This window comes from Lepidochelys kempii, chromosome 8 (assembly GCF_965140265.1).
Source record: "Lepidochelys kempii isolate rLepKem1 chromosome 8, rLepKem1.hap2, whole genome shotgun sequence".
NCBI lineage: Eukaryota > Metazoa > Chordata > Testudines > Cheloniidae > Lepidochelys > Lepidochelys kempii.
The window spans coordinates 53,467,792-53,486,109 of NC_133263.1; the positions used below are offsets into that span (position 1 = coordinate 53,467,792).

Consider the following 18,318-nt stretch of genomic DNA (forward strand, 5'->3'; position numbering starts at 1 on the left):
AGCAGATTACTGCATCTCTCTGCCTTAGTTCCCCCACTGAGAGATGCAGGTAAATAACCCTCCCTTTCACCTTACTCTGTGTCTCGTCTAGTTAGACTGTCAGTTCTAGGGGCAGGGGCTGCCTCTCACTGCATTTGTACAGCACCTAGCACAGCAGGGCATGACTGCATTACAACTAATTGATTTGGGCATCTCAGCTGTGCGTACCCTGACCTCCCTTTGACACCTCCATGTGACTGGACCACACAATACTGTCACAAGTGAACACTTAGAGCTATACTCAGGCAAGCTGTGATTTTAGGCTCTTGTCTCCTATGGCTTCTGCGTAAGATTCTTCCAGTCTGTTTTTTTAAGATACGTATTTCTGAATGAGTCATTGGGACTCCAAGGGCTTGTCTACATGGGGAAATTTTATATTATACCAATATAGTTGTACCAATATAACTCCCCCAGCCGCCATGTGAACATTTGGAAGAAGGCCTGTTTTTGGTTTAGTTTCTTGCTTGGGAAGAAGGTTAAGCTAAACCACAAAAAGCTCTTTTATACCAGTATAAGAGCATCTACATGTGGTGAGAGGGTAACTATATTGGTTTAAAGAAAAGGAGTACTTGTGGCACCTTAGAGACTAACCAATTTATTTGAGCATGAGCTTTCGTGAGCTACAGCTCACTTCATCAGATGCATGCCGTGGAAACTGCAGCAGACTTTATTTATACACAGAGAATATGAAAAAATACCAACTCCCACCCCATTGTCCAGCTGGTAATAGCTTATCTAAAGTGATCATCAGGTGGGCCATTTCCAGCACAAATCCAGGTTTTCTCACCCTCCACCCCCCCACACAAATTCACTCTCCTGCTGGTGATAGCCCATCCAAAGTGACAACTCTTTACACAATGTGCATGATAATAAAGTTGGGCCATTTCCTGCACAAATCCAGGTTCTCTCACCCCCTCACCCCCCTCCCAAAAAGTGTGTGTGGTTTTTGCGAATACAGACTAACACGGCTGTTACTCTGAAACCTATATTGGTTTAAATTTACATCTTAGTTTATACCATTTTTTCCCCCTGTAGACAAACCCTAAGTAGTGAAACATCTGCTGCTGAACTTGGAGGTGAAAAAAAAGTTTCGGCTTCTTTTTTGTTCTTGGAAGATTCCCTGGCTAACATGTTGAAATGCGTCCATCCAGTTTTTTCCCATCCGGACATGTGTAACATCTTTAACCGCTTCACTGCTGCTTAATGTGCCAGGTAGGCTGATCAAAGCACGTGTGCAGTGCTGCCTGGATACTCAGTGTAGCACAGCGTTACATTCCAGGCGGGTGTTGGCACATCAGTGGAATACCACAGCAACACAAAGGCAATGGACTGCAGGACCATCAGCCTGCAGTGACCTGGGTGGAGGGTGATTCCTTGGACTCCTGGGTTCTATTCCTGACTCTGCTACTGACTTGCTGTGTGACCTTGGGAAAGTCACTTCGGCCAAGGTTTTCAAAGGTGACTGATGATTTTGGGTGCCTCCATTTTTGTTTGCCCACCTTGAGACACCTTAAAGGAACCTGATTTTCCACGCTTTCTGAAAATCAGGATCTTCACAATGCTTCAGGTTGGACATCCCCATTACTAGTCAGTTTTGAAAGTCTGGGCCTTAGCTTCTCTGGCTTCATAGACCTCATCTGTCACATGGGGGTGAGAATACTCCCCTGCCTTTGAGGGAATGCAGTGAGGATGGGTTAAAGTTTGCGAAGGGCTTTGAGATCCTCAGATGGAAGGTGCTACAGAAGGGCCAAGTCGTTACCATTTTAAAATGGGATGTAGGGCAACTCCCAAGTGTTCAGAGCCAGCTACTTGGGTTTAAGGAAGGCACTAAATATGCCTGTTCTTATGACTCTGTGTAGCAGGGAGGGCTGGGCTTGGCCACTGCTCCTCGACAGCATCCAATTGCTACATCCCAGCCAAGGCCATGTGGAGAGCCATGTGGTAAGTGGAGATGGCAGCGGCTCTCTCTCTTCTGAACAGTTTGCTGTGAGGCTCAGGTCTGGAAACAGCTCCAGAGGATGTATAGTTCTTTTGATCCAGGTTTCCCCCTTCCCTCGTGTTTGAAGTCTCTTTCCCCGTGACCTCCTGGAGAGTCCAGGAGAATGTTTCATGTCACTTGCTGATCCACCGTCCCCCCCCTGGCCCCCAAAGCCAGATGGTCTCCTGGATGGGAGAGAATTCTGCTCCAGCCCTCACCTTTGTGCCCACTCTTCTCATGTCTGTCTCAGCCTTAGGTGAATGCCTGAACCTGCTCACTCTTATCCTCAAACTTGACTTGTGGTGAGGGGAGGGGCCACAGAGAGAGCTTGTCCACTGTCCTAGTAGGAAACCTAGGAGAACATTGGGTGTCAGGATCCATCTAGCCTGGGGTGCATCTATGTATTTTTAAATACCAGTCCCCACAATGCAGCAATACAAAGGGTCGCACCTGGATTCACTTAAAAATAGTAATTTAAACTTATTTTGTAGTGGAGGGGCTCAGATCTCTACACTGGAGTCCAACTGACCTCGCCTGGGACCCTGACTTTCCCAGCCAGGAACTGCGCACGCTGTCCAGTTGTGATGCCGAGAACAAGGTCTTTGACTGTAGGGAATGACCATGCTGGTGCGGTTGGAATTAACATGCTCACCCAGCCTCTGCTCCAAACCCATGCAGAACTGACCCATGCTGCCTGGGAATATCTTCTCTTGCTCTTCTCCTGGCTCATTGCTTCCCTGCCCCTCTGCCCAGCTCCAGGGTTCTGGGAGAGGAGTTGCCAGAATGCCAAAAGCAAAGTTCTTTCCCTGGCAGCCAACTGAAAGCAGGATGTAGCTGAAATCTCGGAAGATTACCAGCCCAGCCTAGCGAACTCAGCATTAGAAACCAGTCTTCTGGAGGCTGATCCACACCTTTTGAAAAACACCAATGTTCCCTCTGATGCTACAGACAGATTTGGGAGTGGAGGAGCCCTTGCTATGTGCTGACACTAACAGTAGCATGAGGCTGGGTGAGCTGAGTTGGGGGTGGGTCTTAAACTTCCCCCAAAACTTCATTCAGGCTGCTCACTTTCCTAACTCGGCAGTTCTGAGTCAATAGTGACTCAGTGGCTCTTAATGACCAGCTGGTTCACTGCCTGAGGAGAGCAGCATGACCTAGAAGCTAGGCTGGGGATTGCAAGTCAGGACCCCTGAGTTCTATCTCAGTGTTGTCACTGATCTGCCTATGTCATGCACTTAATTGCTCTGTGCCTCAGTTTCCCTAGCTCTAAAATGGGGATGATAATACTCAACTGCCTTTGCAAAGCCCTTTAAGAGTCCTCTGATGGAATGTACTAGATAAATGCAAATAGATATTTTAACTTATAACTGTCAGGAAGTGCCCAGTCTGGAGGCCCTTACTGCTATTCTAAACCATTTATACAGGGAGATGAGATAAATGCAGAGAGAATTACTTGTTTAGTGTGTCTGAAGACCAGGAAAATTGAGGTGCCCATTGCCATAGACAGAATTCAGTTCACAGTACTTGTCGCTTCCTCCCTGCTTCAGCCTAGTGCAGTAACTAATCCGAAAGCAGCGCTCCACTCTCATTACATAGGATTGCGATGGAAAGCATAAAAGAGTGAAATGGCGACGCCGGGTGAATTTCTGCCTGCAATGATGGTTGTACCCAAGAACTGCCCACAACTGTGAGGAGGGCCTGTTGGCTCGTAGTGGGACCAGGGGCCTAAGAGCGGGGATTCCTGACTTCTGGTCCCAGGGATGCTGTGAACTTGGGCAAGTTGCTTGGTCTCTCTATTTGCCCTTCCTTGACACAGGGATAATCAATAAACATCTACGCTTACTGGGGCAGGGACCATCTTTTTGTTCTGTCTGCGCAGCACCTAGCCCAGTGGGGCCCTGGTCCATGACTGGATCTTCTAGGGCAAGAGTGGGCAAACTACAACCCATGGGCCGCATCCGGCCCGCCAGCTGATTTAATCTGGCCCTCAAGCTCCTGCTGGGGAGCGGGGTCTGGAGCTTGCCTTGTGTCCATGTGCTGCAGTTCCCGGAAGCAGCGGCATGTCCCCCCTCTGACTCCTACATTTAGGGGCAGCCAGGGGGCACCGCGCACTGCCCCTGCCCCAAGCACCGCCCCCGCAGCTCCCGTTGGCCAGGAACTGCAGCCAATGGGAGCTGCAGGGGTGGCACCTATGAACGAGGCAGTGTGCAGACTAGAGCTGCCTGGTCATGCCTCTGCGTAGGAGCTGGAGGGGGAAATGCCACTGCTTCCAGGAGCTGCTTGAGGTAAGCATCACCTGTACCCCTGATCCCCTCCCGGGCCCCAACCCCCTACCTCAGCCCTGATCCACCTCCTGTCCTCTGAACCCCTCGGTCCCAGCCCGGAGCCTCCTCCTGCACCCCAAAACCCTCATCCCCCAGAGCCTGCACCCCCAGCCGGAGCCCTCCCTCTCCTCCCCAACCCCCAGCCAGAGCCTTCACCCCCCCCCCTGCACCCCAACCCCAATTTCATGAGCATTCATGGCCCACCATACAATTTCCATACCCAGATGTGTCCCTCGGGCTAAAAAGTTTACCCACCCCTCTCCTAGGGGCTACTGCAGTGTAAATAATTGTATGGAATGCTTAGAAACCTTTGGCAAGAGGCTGTGTGGAGCTGGCCAATGTTATTAGCTGGGGCGATGGGAAAAGGAGTTCCTGGAGAGGAGGGTGTGCAGGCCCATCCAGCTGTGGTGCTGCAGAGAGCTCCCTTTACAGTCCAGTTGAGTTCTGCCCTTACTGCTATTTGTTTTCTCTGCAGGGGCCCCCGGGAGGCAGAAGGCTGGCATGGAGGGGAACTCACCTATGGAGAAGAGAAGAGCCATGAAGGGCATGAAGCAGCACGGCAGGAATGCCAGTAGAAGGAACTTCTCCGCTGAGAGCGCCGAGTCCAGCACCGACCAGCCTGTCAGAGCGGCTTTGGAGCCAGCAGGGCTGCGAGGGGAACCGGGCAGGGCCGCTCGCTCTATTCTGGAGAGCAAGGTGAAGGCTCTGAAGGAGAAGAGGTTGACCGTTAAGCAGGGAGAAGTGGTGTCCCAAGAACGGGCCTCTCCGAAGAAGCCCAAGGTCAGGAAAGGGAAGCTCACGCCAAGTCTGTCAGTGGTGGAGGGGGTCCCCCAAGATGCGGTGGTGGAGCCCGGGGCTCAGATCCGCACCTACCTGACAGATGTGCTGCTAGACAGCCGTGATGATGTGGACTTTGGGCACGTTGCCAGGGGGACTGTGGCTGCAGACCTTTACGCCAACAACGTGGAAGCTCTGAAGGCGCATAGGACAGTGGGAGGAGGCAGTGCCTTGGGCTGCGGTTCAGCTGAGGAGCTCTGGAGGCTCCCAAGCCCAGGCAGGAACATTCTGGAGAATGCTGACTACTACTCAGAAAACAGGGCCCAAAGGGGCTCCCCAAATGGGCTTTGGGGCACCAGCTCCTCTAGGAATCCTGCTACAAGCAGCCAGAAATCTTCCCTTGAAGACCATAGCAAACCAGCCCCCTTTGGAGAAGAGCTGGCCCAGGCTACGGACTCAGAGAACCTCCCCACGACTCCCAAGGACAATCTGTGCGAGGGGTTAGCCCCTTCAGGGCAGCTGTGGAGGACAGAGAGCTGGGATAGCCTTGGCAGCGCTGCGAGTGCCACCAGCGGGCTGTCTCTGGCTGAGCAGGTGGAGAGGAACCGGGCCGTGCTGCAGGAGATGCTGAGCCTATCAAGGCAGAACCGCTCTCCTCTGGAGCCTCGTCGCCAAGTGAGGAAAGCGCTCACGCTAGCGAAGGATGGAGCTGCTCAAGGTGGGTATTTGATGCTGGAGCATCTCAAGAGTGTGTGATGGGCAGGGGGAGTGTCACAGCTCTGCCACACACCTCAGTTGGGCCATGCAATACCTACCCCTGTTGTCCACTCTGATTTACACTGTCTCACTCGCCGTTACTTACAGATATCCTGCAAAGAAAGCACAACAAATTGGCGTTGACACCATTGCCCATTTTTGCTGTTTTGGAAAAGACGGCCTGAAATAAGGGGTGGGGGGGGACGGGACTTGAGGGTTTTTGCTTTCTTTTTTTTTTTTAATCACACGCCCTTTCTCCACAAAAAAATGCTACCACTTTAATTAAATCAGTGCATGTTCTTTGTGTGGTCACTTAAATTCAGGGCCTTATCAATGTAGCTTAAAAATGAGGAATGGCAGGCCTGGCTGGAGGCTTCAAATGTGGTTTGCAAGTGTTCCCAGCTCAAAATTGAATCTTTAACAAAGACAGCTTTTCTGTTAAGTGTTTCTCCAGTATTTGAGTTACATACACATACAATCCCACGGTTTTACAGTCTAGAAGGAAAGGATTGGCTTTGGGGAATGAGCTCTGAGGTTGGTTTCCAGGTGAATGGGATCTCTGGTGAACAGAAGAGGAGGGTCACTTTCACACCCCCTGCTTTACGTGTTGCTGAGGTGTGCGACTCGATATGTGTCTCTGTTCTGGGTTACAGAGCTGCTGGTGAATGACCTGGACTGGGACTCCGGGGTCTCGCTGCAGGACTCAGAAGGGTACAGGTAACAGCTGAGAACACTGTGGGAAGGAAGTGAAGATAGCCCCTTCTCCCTTCCCCCCCACCCTATGTATTTTTAAAACTAGCAGGCAATCCCTGGTGGGTCTCTGTCTGTCTGGTCCCTGAACTTCCTCCTCCCCCTTAGAGATGGCCTTTCCCCCTCACACACAAAAGGCCAGAACGAAGGCACTCTCCCAGGCCAGCATGGAGGAAGCTGGCCCCGCAGCTGCTTGTGTTCAGCCCACTCTGAGGTTCTATGGAGAGCTCCAGTCTGCAGGGCCATGAGTCAGGCAACTGTCCCCAGCACCCAGTTCTCTCAAAATAGCAATCGCTAAATGTGCAGCGTTCCCTGCCAGCGGCCCCTGTCCATAGATGATTGGAAGCCTGGCACCGCTGAACCAAGGGTGGGAATTGCTTTTGCTGCGCTTTGTTTCCCGGCATACACACGGAGAGGAGCAGATAGAAACATACAGTACTCTTGCTGGAAGCTTTTAACATAACACGACTTTATTTCCAAACTTCAGAACAGGAGCACCCAAGAACCCAAAAGCAGAGAGACAAAACAGGCTGCGCCCTAAGACAGAGAAGCACATCTCGTCCCTTACTGCAGGGTGGCTGGCTGCTGATTGACTGCTGCTATGTTCAAATCACACACTTCCTTGTAGCACCCCTCAGCCTTCAAGCAGGAGCAGAAAACCCCTTACGATTTAAAGTGATAGTGTGTAATTGTAACATTTTGCAGTACACCACACACTTGAACAAGAAAAAATAACACACACATCTAAACAGAAGGCTAAAAGGAGTAAAGTCTGGAAGAGCAGTTAATTCTAGGTTCCCGTTAGCACCAACCTGTATTAGTTCATTATAAACTCTGGGGCTGCTGCATTACAGGATGACTTCTTCCCAACTGGAGCCCAGAATAGCCCCAAATGCTATACTGCTGCAGAGTCCCATGTGTGTTTTACAAGGGGCGGGTCCAGCTGTTCATGGAGGGCATGAGTTTCCTCTGAAGAAAGGGAGCTCTCAGCAGAGCATGGCAGTGTGTTCTGTGCAGGCCTGTCATTAAAACTAGCTTTACCTACGCTGGCTATCGCTCAGGGGGGCTTGCCAGGGAAACCTGATGAGGAGCCAGTGCTGCTCAATTCAGATATGCATCTCTTTGAGTGACTTTGGCTCCTGGGGTGGCAGCTCAGGCCTAGCTGTTGGAGGAACAAACATGGTCAGCAGGAAGGCTTTTGAGGTTAGGATGTGTGTGTGTGCACAAGAGAGGGAGGAGGAGGTGAATGTGAATCCCCTTTTAGATACTGGGTCAAATGTTCAATAGGGCCTCAAGCTTGTCTCTGTCCATCCATCTGTGCTGCTGGCCCTCATCCCCATTGTATCTGCGTACCTCTCGTAGCGCTTTGCAGCAATAGAGAAACAGGCCGGGGAGAGGAGAGTCTTGCCCTAGATCACCCAGCAATGGAACCCAGGTCTCTTGATCACAGTGCTGTGCCCTACCCAGGTCATTCTGCCTCCATGTTCATCTGTGCACATGCAAATCACCAATCCAAGTGGTTTTTAAGCACTATCCTTTAGGAGATCACACTTGTAAGACACCAAGTGCTAGAGCTCAAAATTTGTGTGTACAGGCTTTAAAGTGCATCCGCAGAGGCCAGACTCTGGAAATATGGCCCTCAGCTTGCCCAAGATCTGGGCCTGATTGTAGGCCTTGTGCTCCGCACAATCTCCAGGAAGAGGTTGACCCAAACGATCAAAGGCTCGAAGGGGTTAACATGCACAGAAGGTCTGGGAAAGTTGTAACTGCTTGTGGTTGGGAGGGAATTGGATTTAAATCTCCCCATGGGCTAGTGCAGATTGTGCAGGTGGGAACCTATAATCTCATTGAAGTAATGATAAACCTTAGGGATATGGACTAAAAATGAGAAAGAGATCCTAGAGTCTGAGACTTCCAGCTGTGTCAGGCTTGTGTGCGGGAGGACGGGAGAGACTCTGTTTGGCCTCACCTGAGGCAGCTGAGCAGCTGCCCAGCTGTAGTACTGTGCAGGATGATGCTCTGGTCATCAAAGGTGGGAGGGATCTGCTGATTGAGTTCACTGTATGATCTGGGCCTTCAGCTGGTGGGGATGTCATGAGTGATAAGAGACCTGACAGGTTTCATGGGGCGGGTGAGTGAGCTTGTGGAATGGCTGGCTCAGGGCAGCGCTGGAGGCATCTCGCAGATCAGTGTTGGGAACAGGGAGGAATTCAGCATGCACTTAATGAGAGAGAATGTCACATTAGTGGGTGTCTCTGCTAGCTAGGGAAATGGACAAGACTTGATGGTGTCCTGACTCTCCCTTCATCCAAAACATTTTATGTAAGTCAAGGGATTCTGCTCCATTGTGTTCTCCAGTTTAACAAAGAATGGAGATAGACCATTACAAATGGGGAATAATACTGAGCAGTCTGCACACTCAGAGCAAAGGAGATTTGTTATCCCCCTTTTACGGATGGGGAAACAAACGCACATAGCCATGAAGTGACTTGCCAAAAGGTGTCACAGCACATCAGTGACTGAACTGGGAAGGGAACCTCACTTTTCTCATCATTCTCAAGCTAGTTCTGAAGCCACTGGATCTCACTGCATCCTTAATGGCCTCTGCCTGTTTGCTCTTGAGCTTGCCCTGGTAGGAGTCCTGGTTGTGACCCCTTGAAGACATCTGCCCAGCAATGTCCGTGCACAGATCTTTATTCTGGTGGCTGGCCTGCACCTACGCTTCTCCCTGGATGGCAATTATTCCTGCACCTATGCTTCTCCCTGGATGGCAATGAGATCTTGCATCTCAGCATAGCTCGAAGCAGCTGCTCGAGGCATGTTGCAGGGTTTCTGAAGTAATACCGCAGCAAAGCTGATGTATGTGAATCCAGGAGCAAATGGACGCACTGATAAACAGAGAGGTCAGTAATCATCACCCACAAGGCCGTGTGGGATAGCAGTTGGAGGACTGCCAAAGTAGTGCATAGCAGCATTGCGTACACAGGAACAGTAGATTGAACTAACTCAATTCACACTTAACGTAGCTCACTTTGAAAGAGGATTCCAGAATTTGCAACAGATGCACAGTTAGGGTACGCAAGTATTTTCAAGCTGGATTAACTGGACTTCATCCAGTTTAGCCCCTGTGTAGACAAGCCCTAAGATACAAGGGCCCAAGCTATAAAGAGCCTCATACATCCAGTCAGTGCCTTGAATGGCAGTGGGAAACCATCTGGAATCCACTGCAGAGGTGGGTATAATGTGCTCCCTGCATACGCTAGCTCCAGCTCTGGAGTGGTCTGTGTGGGTAGCCCCATCCCGCTATAGAGGCTGCAAGTGATGGAAAGGAGCCACGGGTAGGACAAATCCACCCGTTAATCAGCAGGAAGCACGATGTGCCCACGGAATGTGCGTCTTGCTCTGAAGCGAGTCGCACGCTGTCATGTTTCACACGCCTGCCTTCCCCTAGGAAACCCTGGGCACGAAAGGGTTAATCTGAGATTCTCTGAAGTGACTGCCTGAGCCAATTACTGTAATGGGGGCGGGGATTATGGCAGCAGCCAGGAGGGAAAGTCTGTGCTCTGGAATAGCCTGTGGATCACATGTGGGGCAGGACAGAGCAGGGGGCAGATTGGAGACCATCTGAAGTGGAAGAATGGGGAGCGATTTTTCCCCAGGGCAGTGAAATGTACAGGGGAACTGGGGAGTGGGTGGGGACAGGCAGAGCGTGCCATTCTGGGGATTGTCCTGAGTGCAGCAGCTTAACTAGGTAGCAGGAAGGAAAGCTTGGAGCTTACTGTCCCCAAGATACTGGGATCCCGTTCCTTTGGGGGTGAGATTTAACATGCATATCCTAGTACAGCCGCTGTTGAGAACGTCTTGGATTATTCCCCAGGCAGCTGGCTGCATTGGAGGGATTGTGATGGATCCCTATGGGGGAGAAAAGGGAGCTGCATTGCAGTGTGACAGCTGTGGGGGGAGGGACAGCTGCATACCCTCTTGCAGTTGAGAGATTGCAGTGCTATCCCTGGCAGGGGGGAGGAGGAAGAAGGGGCTGCACTACAGATCCAGTAATACTCCAGGTTTCAGAGTAGCAGCCGTGTTAGTCTGTATTCGCAAAAAGAAAAGGAGTACTTGTGGCACCTTAGAGACTAACCAATTTATTTGAGCATAAGCTTCTTTTTTTTCCACTGAATGCATCCGATGAAGTGAGCTGTAGCTCATGAAAGCTTATGTTCAAATAAATTGGTTAGTCTCTAAGGTGCCACTAGTACTCCTTTTCTTCTTAGTAATACTCCAGTTGTGGTTTGAGTGCCCAGGGACTGGAGCCTGTAGTTCTGATTACAGTTGGGAACTTGTTTTCTGATTCCAAGTGGATTTAGGCTGTTGCTTCTGGGCAGAGTCTGCAATGTAACTGAGTTCATTACGTGTGGCTCCTGCTATGCTGGTTCCTGCGGAACTGACAGAAATCCGGTGCCTCTAGGCTAGTGAAGTGTTTGAGTTCTGGCTTGGGTGTAGCTAGTGTCGCTTTTCTTCAAAGCTGGTTGATCCCTCTCCAGGGTCTTGGCCAGGACAAGAGAAAGAGGCCCTGAAGAATTCACCCTGGGTCCTACATCCAATGCAGGGCCTTCCAGGAGAGTGTGAGCAGAGGATGAGGCTGGATGCATTCAACAAACCTGCTAGCTCTTGACCATAAATCTGAGTTTAGTGCATTCATTGAAGGGTCCTGCTAGCCTGGGACATCATGGGTATCTGCTCAGCTAGTTAAAATTGACATTTGGTGTAGGCCCACACAGCTGCTTTTTTTCCATGCCAGCCATGGTTTTGTGCCCCCCCCACCCCATACCCTCTGCCTTTAACACTGTATATGCTAGGAGTGCATTCTGGGCAGCTATCCCAAGGACAATGGCTATTTTTCAAAGCCCCTTCCGTTTCTGCCGAGGATTCTGGGAATTGTTACACTCTACCCATAGTCCCATGCTTCAAGGACAGAGTGGCCATTTGATGTGATGGGGACCTTCCTGGCATGGTAGGCGCTGGCTGTTGAGTGATCGCTTTTGAGTCAGAGCAGGGCAGAAATGGGAACAGCGCCCAGAGCACTCTCAGGTGTTCCCTGGCGTCCCTCTACACTGCTTTAGTGAACTGGGAGGAGGCAGCCTCTGGACAGGGCCAGTCTCTCCCATCGGTGGGACAGTGTAATTCTGCTCTCTTAGCACATGGCACTAAGCAGCCTGACTCTGTCCTCTCTCCCGTTCATGCTGGTGTCGTCTCACCATGGCGCTCCAGGCCATATTTGCCTGTAGGCCTGTGAGTTCTGGGCCCGGGGGCAGTGATTTTAGGGGAGACAATCTGAAGCCAAAATCGAACGGAAGGAAATGTTAGGGGTGTTAGCCCCAGAGCACTAAGTGGCTAGGGGCCTGGTGAGCTGAGAACATAACTCATGTCTGCATAGCATGTGGGTAATGATCACTCAACCCTGACTATGTGCCACCATTGCTAGCAGCCTAGTCTGCCACGTGTCTGGGCCCTGTAAGCAATTAGCCACATGGTTAATGGACTGTGTGGGAGGGTACTCTGCTGGTAAACTCGTCTTCCTCTTCCCCTCATTCTTTGCCACTGAACATCCCCCAGTGCCCTCTCCCACTTGTGGGGCTGCCTGCCATTGGGAACACTTTTCCCCTGCCTATAAGAGGCTCACTTAGCTGGACAGGTTCAAGTCCCAAGAGACTGAATGCCCCTTTCGCGCTCTCAGATCGGGGGGTTGGGGGAGAAGCTGCTGTGCACCTACCTGGGAAGATGTGGATGTGCTGCTACATCCCTATCCCTGACCCCAGTCAGACCCCAGCATGTGTCTGGAGCAGCCGGATGCAGCATTAGAAGGGGGTGCTAATGACGCTTGCTGGTGAGCTAGGAACCAAGCGCCCCCTCAATGTTTTGGTAGGCAAAGAACCTTTGTGGTGGAACAACCTTTAGTGGGGCATAAGGCGTTGCTCTCCTCCCTTTTCCCCGAGACACATGATCATTGTCTTTGCCACTGGTGGGTTACACTCCAGGCCTTGCTGACACAAAGGGGGACACACCTACCCCTTTCCTCTCCTCTGAGGGCTGAACAGCCATCTCTGAGAGGTGTCTTACGGCTGTCTAGAGCACCCACCACTAGAGCATCAAAGTGCTTCCTGGCTCAGTTAAATCTGCAAGCTGAGGCCCCGGCAGGCTTTGTGGCTCACCCAGCTGTTCTTGGGAATCTTAGCACCTGACGTTTCTCAGTGGAATGGGGTGAGGGTGGGAATGGCATCAGCAGTTTAGCCGGAGAGGCTAAGCAGCAGGGCTGAAGCTGGAGGGGGAGATGGGGGTCAAGGGGGGGGAAGGGGAGTCAGATGTGCACAGAGGAAGAAAGTGCCATGTATTTCTGTGTACTGCATTGTTTTGCAAAGTAACTCCCCTGTGCACTGGCTCTGCAGTACGTAGCGCTTGCTAAAAACACAGGCACAACGGCCTCCCAGAAAACTGGACAATTCCCTCCCAACCTGTACAGGGAAGAGAAATGGGCCACAGGCAGGGGGGCGAGTTGTATGGACCCATGGTGCCTGGGCTCCAGCAAATTCAGGGCCCCGGCAGGCCTGGATCCATCAGTGTTCGGGGCCAGGTCTCTTCCCCAGCCCCGTCTGCTGCCCCTGCATGCCTTCCCTGGAGAATCCCCTGGCCGTGCCTGCTGACCTGCCCGCCTCCCCCAAGTGTCCCTGCCTGTCCTGGGCTGCCCCCTGCAGCTCCGTGCTGCGCTCCCTCAACGGCTGCTTCCAGACTCAAGGGAGCAGCGCCAGGGGCAGGCGCTGAGGAGGGAGGAAGCGCATGGCAGCCCCTCCTGGCAAGTGACTCCGGGGGGGCGTATCCTGGCTGGACCTTCTGAGCTTCAGCCTAGTGGGGCTTGGGTGAGTGTCATGCCGGGGGGCCAGGGAGCTCACTGCTGCCAGCAGGGAGAGGGCTGGGGCAAGTCGTCCTCTCTGGCCACCAGCCCCAAGGCAACCTGCCTGATACACCCCAAAATCCTCATCCCCGGCCCAGCCCCACACTCCCTCCAGCACTCCAACCCTCTGTCCCAGCCCAGAGCCTGCACCCAAACCCCCTCCCAGAGCCCACACCCAGCACTCCAAGCCCCCTTCTACACCCCCTCCTGCACTCCAGCCCAGAGCCCACACAGTACCCAAACTCCCTCCCAGAGCGTTAGGCAGGTGTGGGGGGTGCGGGCGGGATTTGGGCCTGTTCTGGGCACCACCAAAAATTATACAAACCTGCCGCCTCTGGCCACAGGGCAACGAACTTGGGCCTTGTTAACCCAGCCAGGGAATAAGTTCCAGAGCCCCTGGAGAATGCACCAGCCTCCTGACTTAAACTTAGGGACTGTTCATTCAAGAGCCTCAACTGCTGTGTGGCATGCGGAGAGAAAGGAGTGTCTCGGACAGCCAGGACCCAAACCACTGAAGGCTCTGCAGATCAAGGCCAATCCCTGGACTGCACCTGGAAGTGGACAGGGAGCCAGTGTGACTCTCGGAGAATTGGGGTCAAGTATTCCCATTGGGTAACAGCACCTCCCAGGTGGACAGCTGCACCCTGCGCCTGCCGCGCTGACCACCAAGGGACTTTCCCCAATACCATGTGGGACCATGCGGGGGCAGGGAAGGGAGGGAAGGAAGCTGTTGAAGGAAACAAATGGTCCGGGCTGAGATGCATTGGCAGAACTGACTGGGATAGGAGGGGGTGCTACATGTGAGGACTAAGATGCATGGGCAGATCTCGGTGGGGGAAACTAGGTAGACTAGTTTCAGAGTAGCAGCCGTGTTAGTCTGTATTTACAAAAAGAAAAGGAGTACTTGTGGCACCTTAGAGACTAATCAATTTATTTGAGCATAAGCTTTCATGAGCTACAGCTCACTTCATCGGATGCATTCAGTGGAAAATACAGTGGGGAGATTTATATACACAGAGAACACGAAACAATGGGTGTTATCATACACACTGTAAGGAGAGTGATCACTTAAGATGAGCTAATACCAGCAGGAGAGCGGGGCGGAGGCGGGGGGGGGGAGAAAAAAAACTTTTGTAGTGATAATCAAGGTGGGCCATTTCCAGCAGTTGACAAGAATGTCTGAGGAACAGTGGTGGTGGTGGGGAATAAACATGGGGAAATAGTTTTACTTTGTGTAATGACCCATCCACTCCCAGTCTCTATTCAAGCCTAAGTTAATTGTATCCAGTTTGCAAATTAATTCCAATTCAGCAGTCTCTCATTGGAGTCTGTTTTTGAAGTCTTTTGGTTGTAATATTGCGACTTTTAGGTCTGCAATCAAGTGACCAGAGAGATTGAGCGTTGGCCTGCTAAACCCAGGCTTGTGAGTTCAATCCTTGAGGGTGCCATTTAAGGATCTGGGTCAAAAATTGGGGATTGGTCCTGATTTGAGCAGGGGGTTGGACTAGATGACCTTCTGAGGTCCCTTCCAACCATGATATTCTATTCTATGCTCTGTAATTTGTGAACTCTCTAGGTGACTGACAGCTAATTGGCCAATGAGCACCAGGATGAGATAAGACTACCAGAGGTCAGTGAGAGGAGGGTGCTCCTAGAAAGAGAAAAGCTCCCAGGGAACAGAGTAGCTGAACTCTGGGGGAAAGCAAGTTGGGGAGGGACTGCCCGACAGCTGGCTGCAGGGCCTCTACATGGTCTCCAGTGCACAAGGGGTTAACTTCAGCTCTCCTTCCTCTTCACTTTGCACAGATGTTGCAGGAATGGGCTGTAAGCAGGGCTGCTGCAGAGAGACAAGGTGGGGAGTGCCAGGTTGATTTCAGGCTGAGAACCTGCCTGTTGCTCTTTTTGCTTCTGCTACCTTCGTTTAGTTCCTATTAGAAAGAGTCCCTCCTGTTGCACAATCCTTACTCCCTGTTGCATCATTTTGTTTCTGCTAAGCCAGTCATCCCCGTAGTTTACAGACTATTGCTATAGTGGCAGTGTGGTCCTGTGCAGAGGGGATTGGGACTCAAGATACCTGGGTTCAACTCCCACGTCTGCTGCTGACCTGGTTGGTGACCTTGGGCAAGTCATTTCAATTATCTGTGCCTCAGTTTCCCCATCTGTAAAATGGGGGTAATATTCCCTTTGAGATCTACAGAGTGAAAGCAGAGAGAAGTATTTTCACTTTGACTTACAGTGCAGCATTCTGCTGTTTTTTGGGTAAATCTACCATGCAGCTGAAGCTGTGGAGTGTGATGGGCATGCAAAACTGCAGAAATACCAGCAACTCTGTCCCTGGAGGGCTTCTGCTTTGCTATTTCCAAATATTTAAGGTGACTTATGCAAGAGATCCTTTTGCAGGGTGCTGTGGTGCATTGAAAGTGGTGTAAAAATGACACACTGTCCCTTTAAATTTCAGGGGCTTTCCTGCCTGCAGAGTAGGGGTCTCTGTAGAATATGTGCTGCTAGGTCCAGATCCCGCTCAGCCAGCCAGTCTAGAGCAAGATGTGGGGGGTTGTGCCTCTGTTCTAGGAGGGCAGCCTGCTTTATGGATCTGCTTTTGTGTTCTTGTGTGTAATTGTTCTGAACTCTTAAAAACAGTCGTATTGCATTGCAACCTTCTACTGCGAGTACATTTATGCTGGGAATTTAGCAGTCGCAGCCCCGTACTGGCAGAGGGGATGGGTGGGCCAGCAGGCCCTCTTCAGCTCTGGCCCATTGGTAAATAGCCACCAGAGGGACCAGCAAAAACCAGTCACTGAATAGAAGTTTGCCTTTAAGTAAAGGTCAAATTGAGCCGGTGTGAAAACCATGAGGGTGTATTTAATGTGGCTGAAGGTGGGCTCCTTGTTCAGGTTTTCAGGATATTTGGCCTCAACCTGGCTTAGGCCCCTGAGAGCTGCTGCATCCACTTGTAAGGCTGCTTACGGAATGCTCCCGTCCTTCCTCCTCCTGTCTCTGGCCAGGTCTATCACTGTGTCTTTGGACGCAGGCGCCCATGCCTGGCTTATGAGAGCCCTGGCTTCTCCGATTGATGGCGTAGGCTGCCCTCTAGTGCTGGCTTGCAGGCCTGCAGTGGGTCTGAGGATGGACCGTGGGTTGTTTTTCCAGGCAGAGAGAGCCGCATCGTCCTCGTCACTGTTAAACCACTTCTAATCCTTGTTATTTTTTTCTAATCCCCCCGCCTTGCTCCCCACTGGCCTGGCTGCAGGGCCTTTGTTCCCACTCAGGAGCTTGAGCTGAGCCCCAGGCATGAGCAGGCCAAGCAGCTGCTGCAAAGAGCCCGCATGAAGGCCAGGACGAACCCTCTCCGAGCCAGCCACGACATCCTTCCTGCTGTTCCCCAGGCCAGGCGGTGAGTGCAATGCCTCAAATGTCCGTCATAGCTCCAGGGAATGCCGGGGGGAGGGGGAGGGAGTCCTGTTTCTATTGCCAGTCTTCCTGCAGGATTCTTCTGCTTTCCTGCCTTGCTCGCACTCTTAAGCATGTATGGAAATAGAACCAGACTGTGATCCTCGCTCTCACGCATAGGTGCTGGAACTAGAGAGCTAGGGGTGCTGCCTAACCTCTAGCTTGAAGTAGTTTCCATCATATACAGGGTTTACAGTTTGGTTCAATGTCTCTCAGCACCCCCACTATACAAATTGTTCCAGCACCCCTGCTTTCATGTAGATGCAGACACACTGTAGGCATTCTGTAGCCCAGTATTTCTCAACTACCAGTCTGTGGACTGGCGCCATCCGTGAGATCTCCCTGACACAGTTTCAAAAGGCAGCAAGCCGGTTCCTGGTATCAAAAGGGTTCAGAGACACTGCTGTAGTCCACTACACCACATAAACAAATATCACATGTACAGCAGAAGCCTGTTACACTTTCACCGTACGCATGCTCCATGCGTACCAGATAGACACATACAACGGATCACACACGAGTGTTGACTCTAGAGGATTTGAATGGGGTGTCATTGTTTCATTTTATGATGACAGAGGCACCGACTGCAAGTTCTTGGCTCCCTGAGATCAGTTGATTTCACCAATGATACAGAAAGGTCTCCCAGAGTAAAATAAACTCAAGAGCGGCGGAGAATGACAGTTTTGGCTTGTGAGGTTTCAAAATTTGTTTGGTTTTGTTCCACACTAGAACAAAAACAAACCCTTTGACATGTTTTCACAAAATGGAAATGGAGTTGAAATGTCTGTTTTCTGAGTGAAAAGTTAGGTTTTTGATTCACGTCTCTCTTAAGGTGACCGCAGAGTCCACCCTGGGCCGCCGAAACCTTACTACTGAAAACTTTGTTGAAATCAATAGTGTATTTTGAGAGTTTTATCCAAAATCTTCTAACCAGCTCTAATAAATACATAGCAATAGAGAGAGTCACCCTGCAACAAACCCACCTCGGATTATAGATAACTCATGTGTGTGTCTGTTAACAATCCCTCACAAGTGATGTGGGCTTGGGAGATTCTGCTGGTCAGCTCCGTGCCTCCTCCTGAGTGAAAGTGAATAGGGGTTAATTGAATCGCTTTAACCATGAGGTGGAGGGTGGAAAATCCCTCATGCTCGCTGAAGACTATTGCATATAGGACTCAAGACTAAGCTAGTGAAGGGAGCTGGGAAGGGAAAAGCAGGCTAACCAGGCGTGACATGTTCATTCTCCGTGCTGTCAGTGGAAGATCAGCGATACTGCTTTAGAGTTCAGACTGACATCT

At 51.3% G+C, this 18,318-nt stretch overlaps 1 protein-coding gene across 4 annotated transcripts in view; it reads left to right on the forward strand.

Moving 5' to 3' along the window:
* KIAA1614 (KIAA1614 ortholog) overlaps nt 1-18,318 on the forward strand; it is a 44,188-nt gene that overhangs the window by 7,799 nt on the left and 18,071 nt on the right. For 2 of the 4 annotated variants that reach the window (XM_073356582.1, XM_073356581.1), the window contains exons 2-5: nt 1,075-1,251; nt 4,817-5,836; nt 6,528-6,591; nt 16,821-16,964. In XM_073356582.1, coding sequence (XP_073212683.1) covers nt 4,843-5,836; nt 6,528-6,591; nt 16,821-16,964 — 1,202 coding nt within the window. In that variant the 5' untranslated portion in view covers nt 1,075-1,251; nt 4,817-4,842. The remainder of the gene's footprint in view (nt 1-1,074; nt 1,252-4,816; nt 5,837-6,527; nt 6,592-16,820; nt 16,965-18,318) is intronic. The other 2 variants (XM_073356580.1, XM_073356583.1) reach the window with 1 other exon arrangement.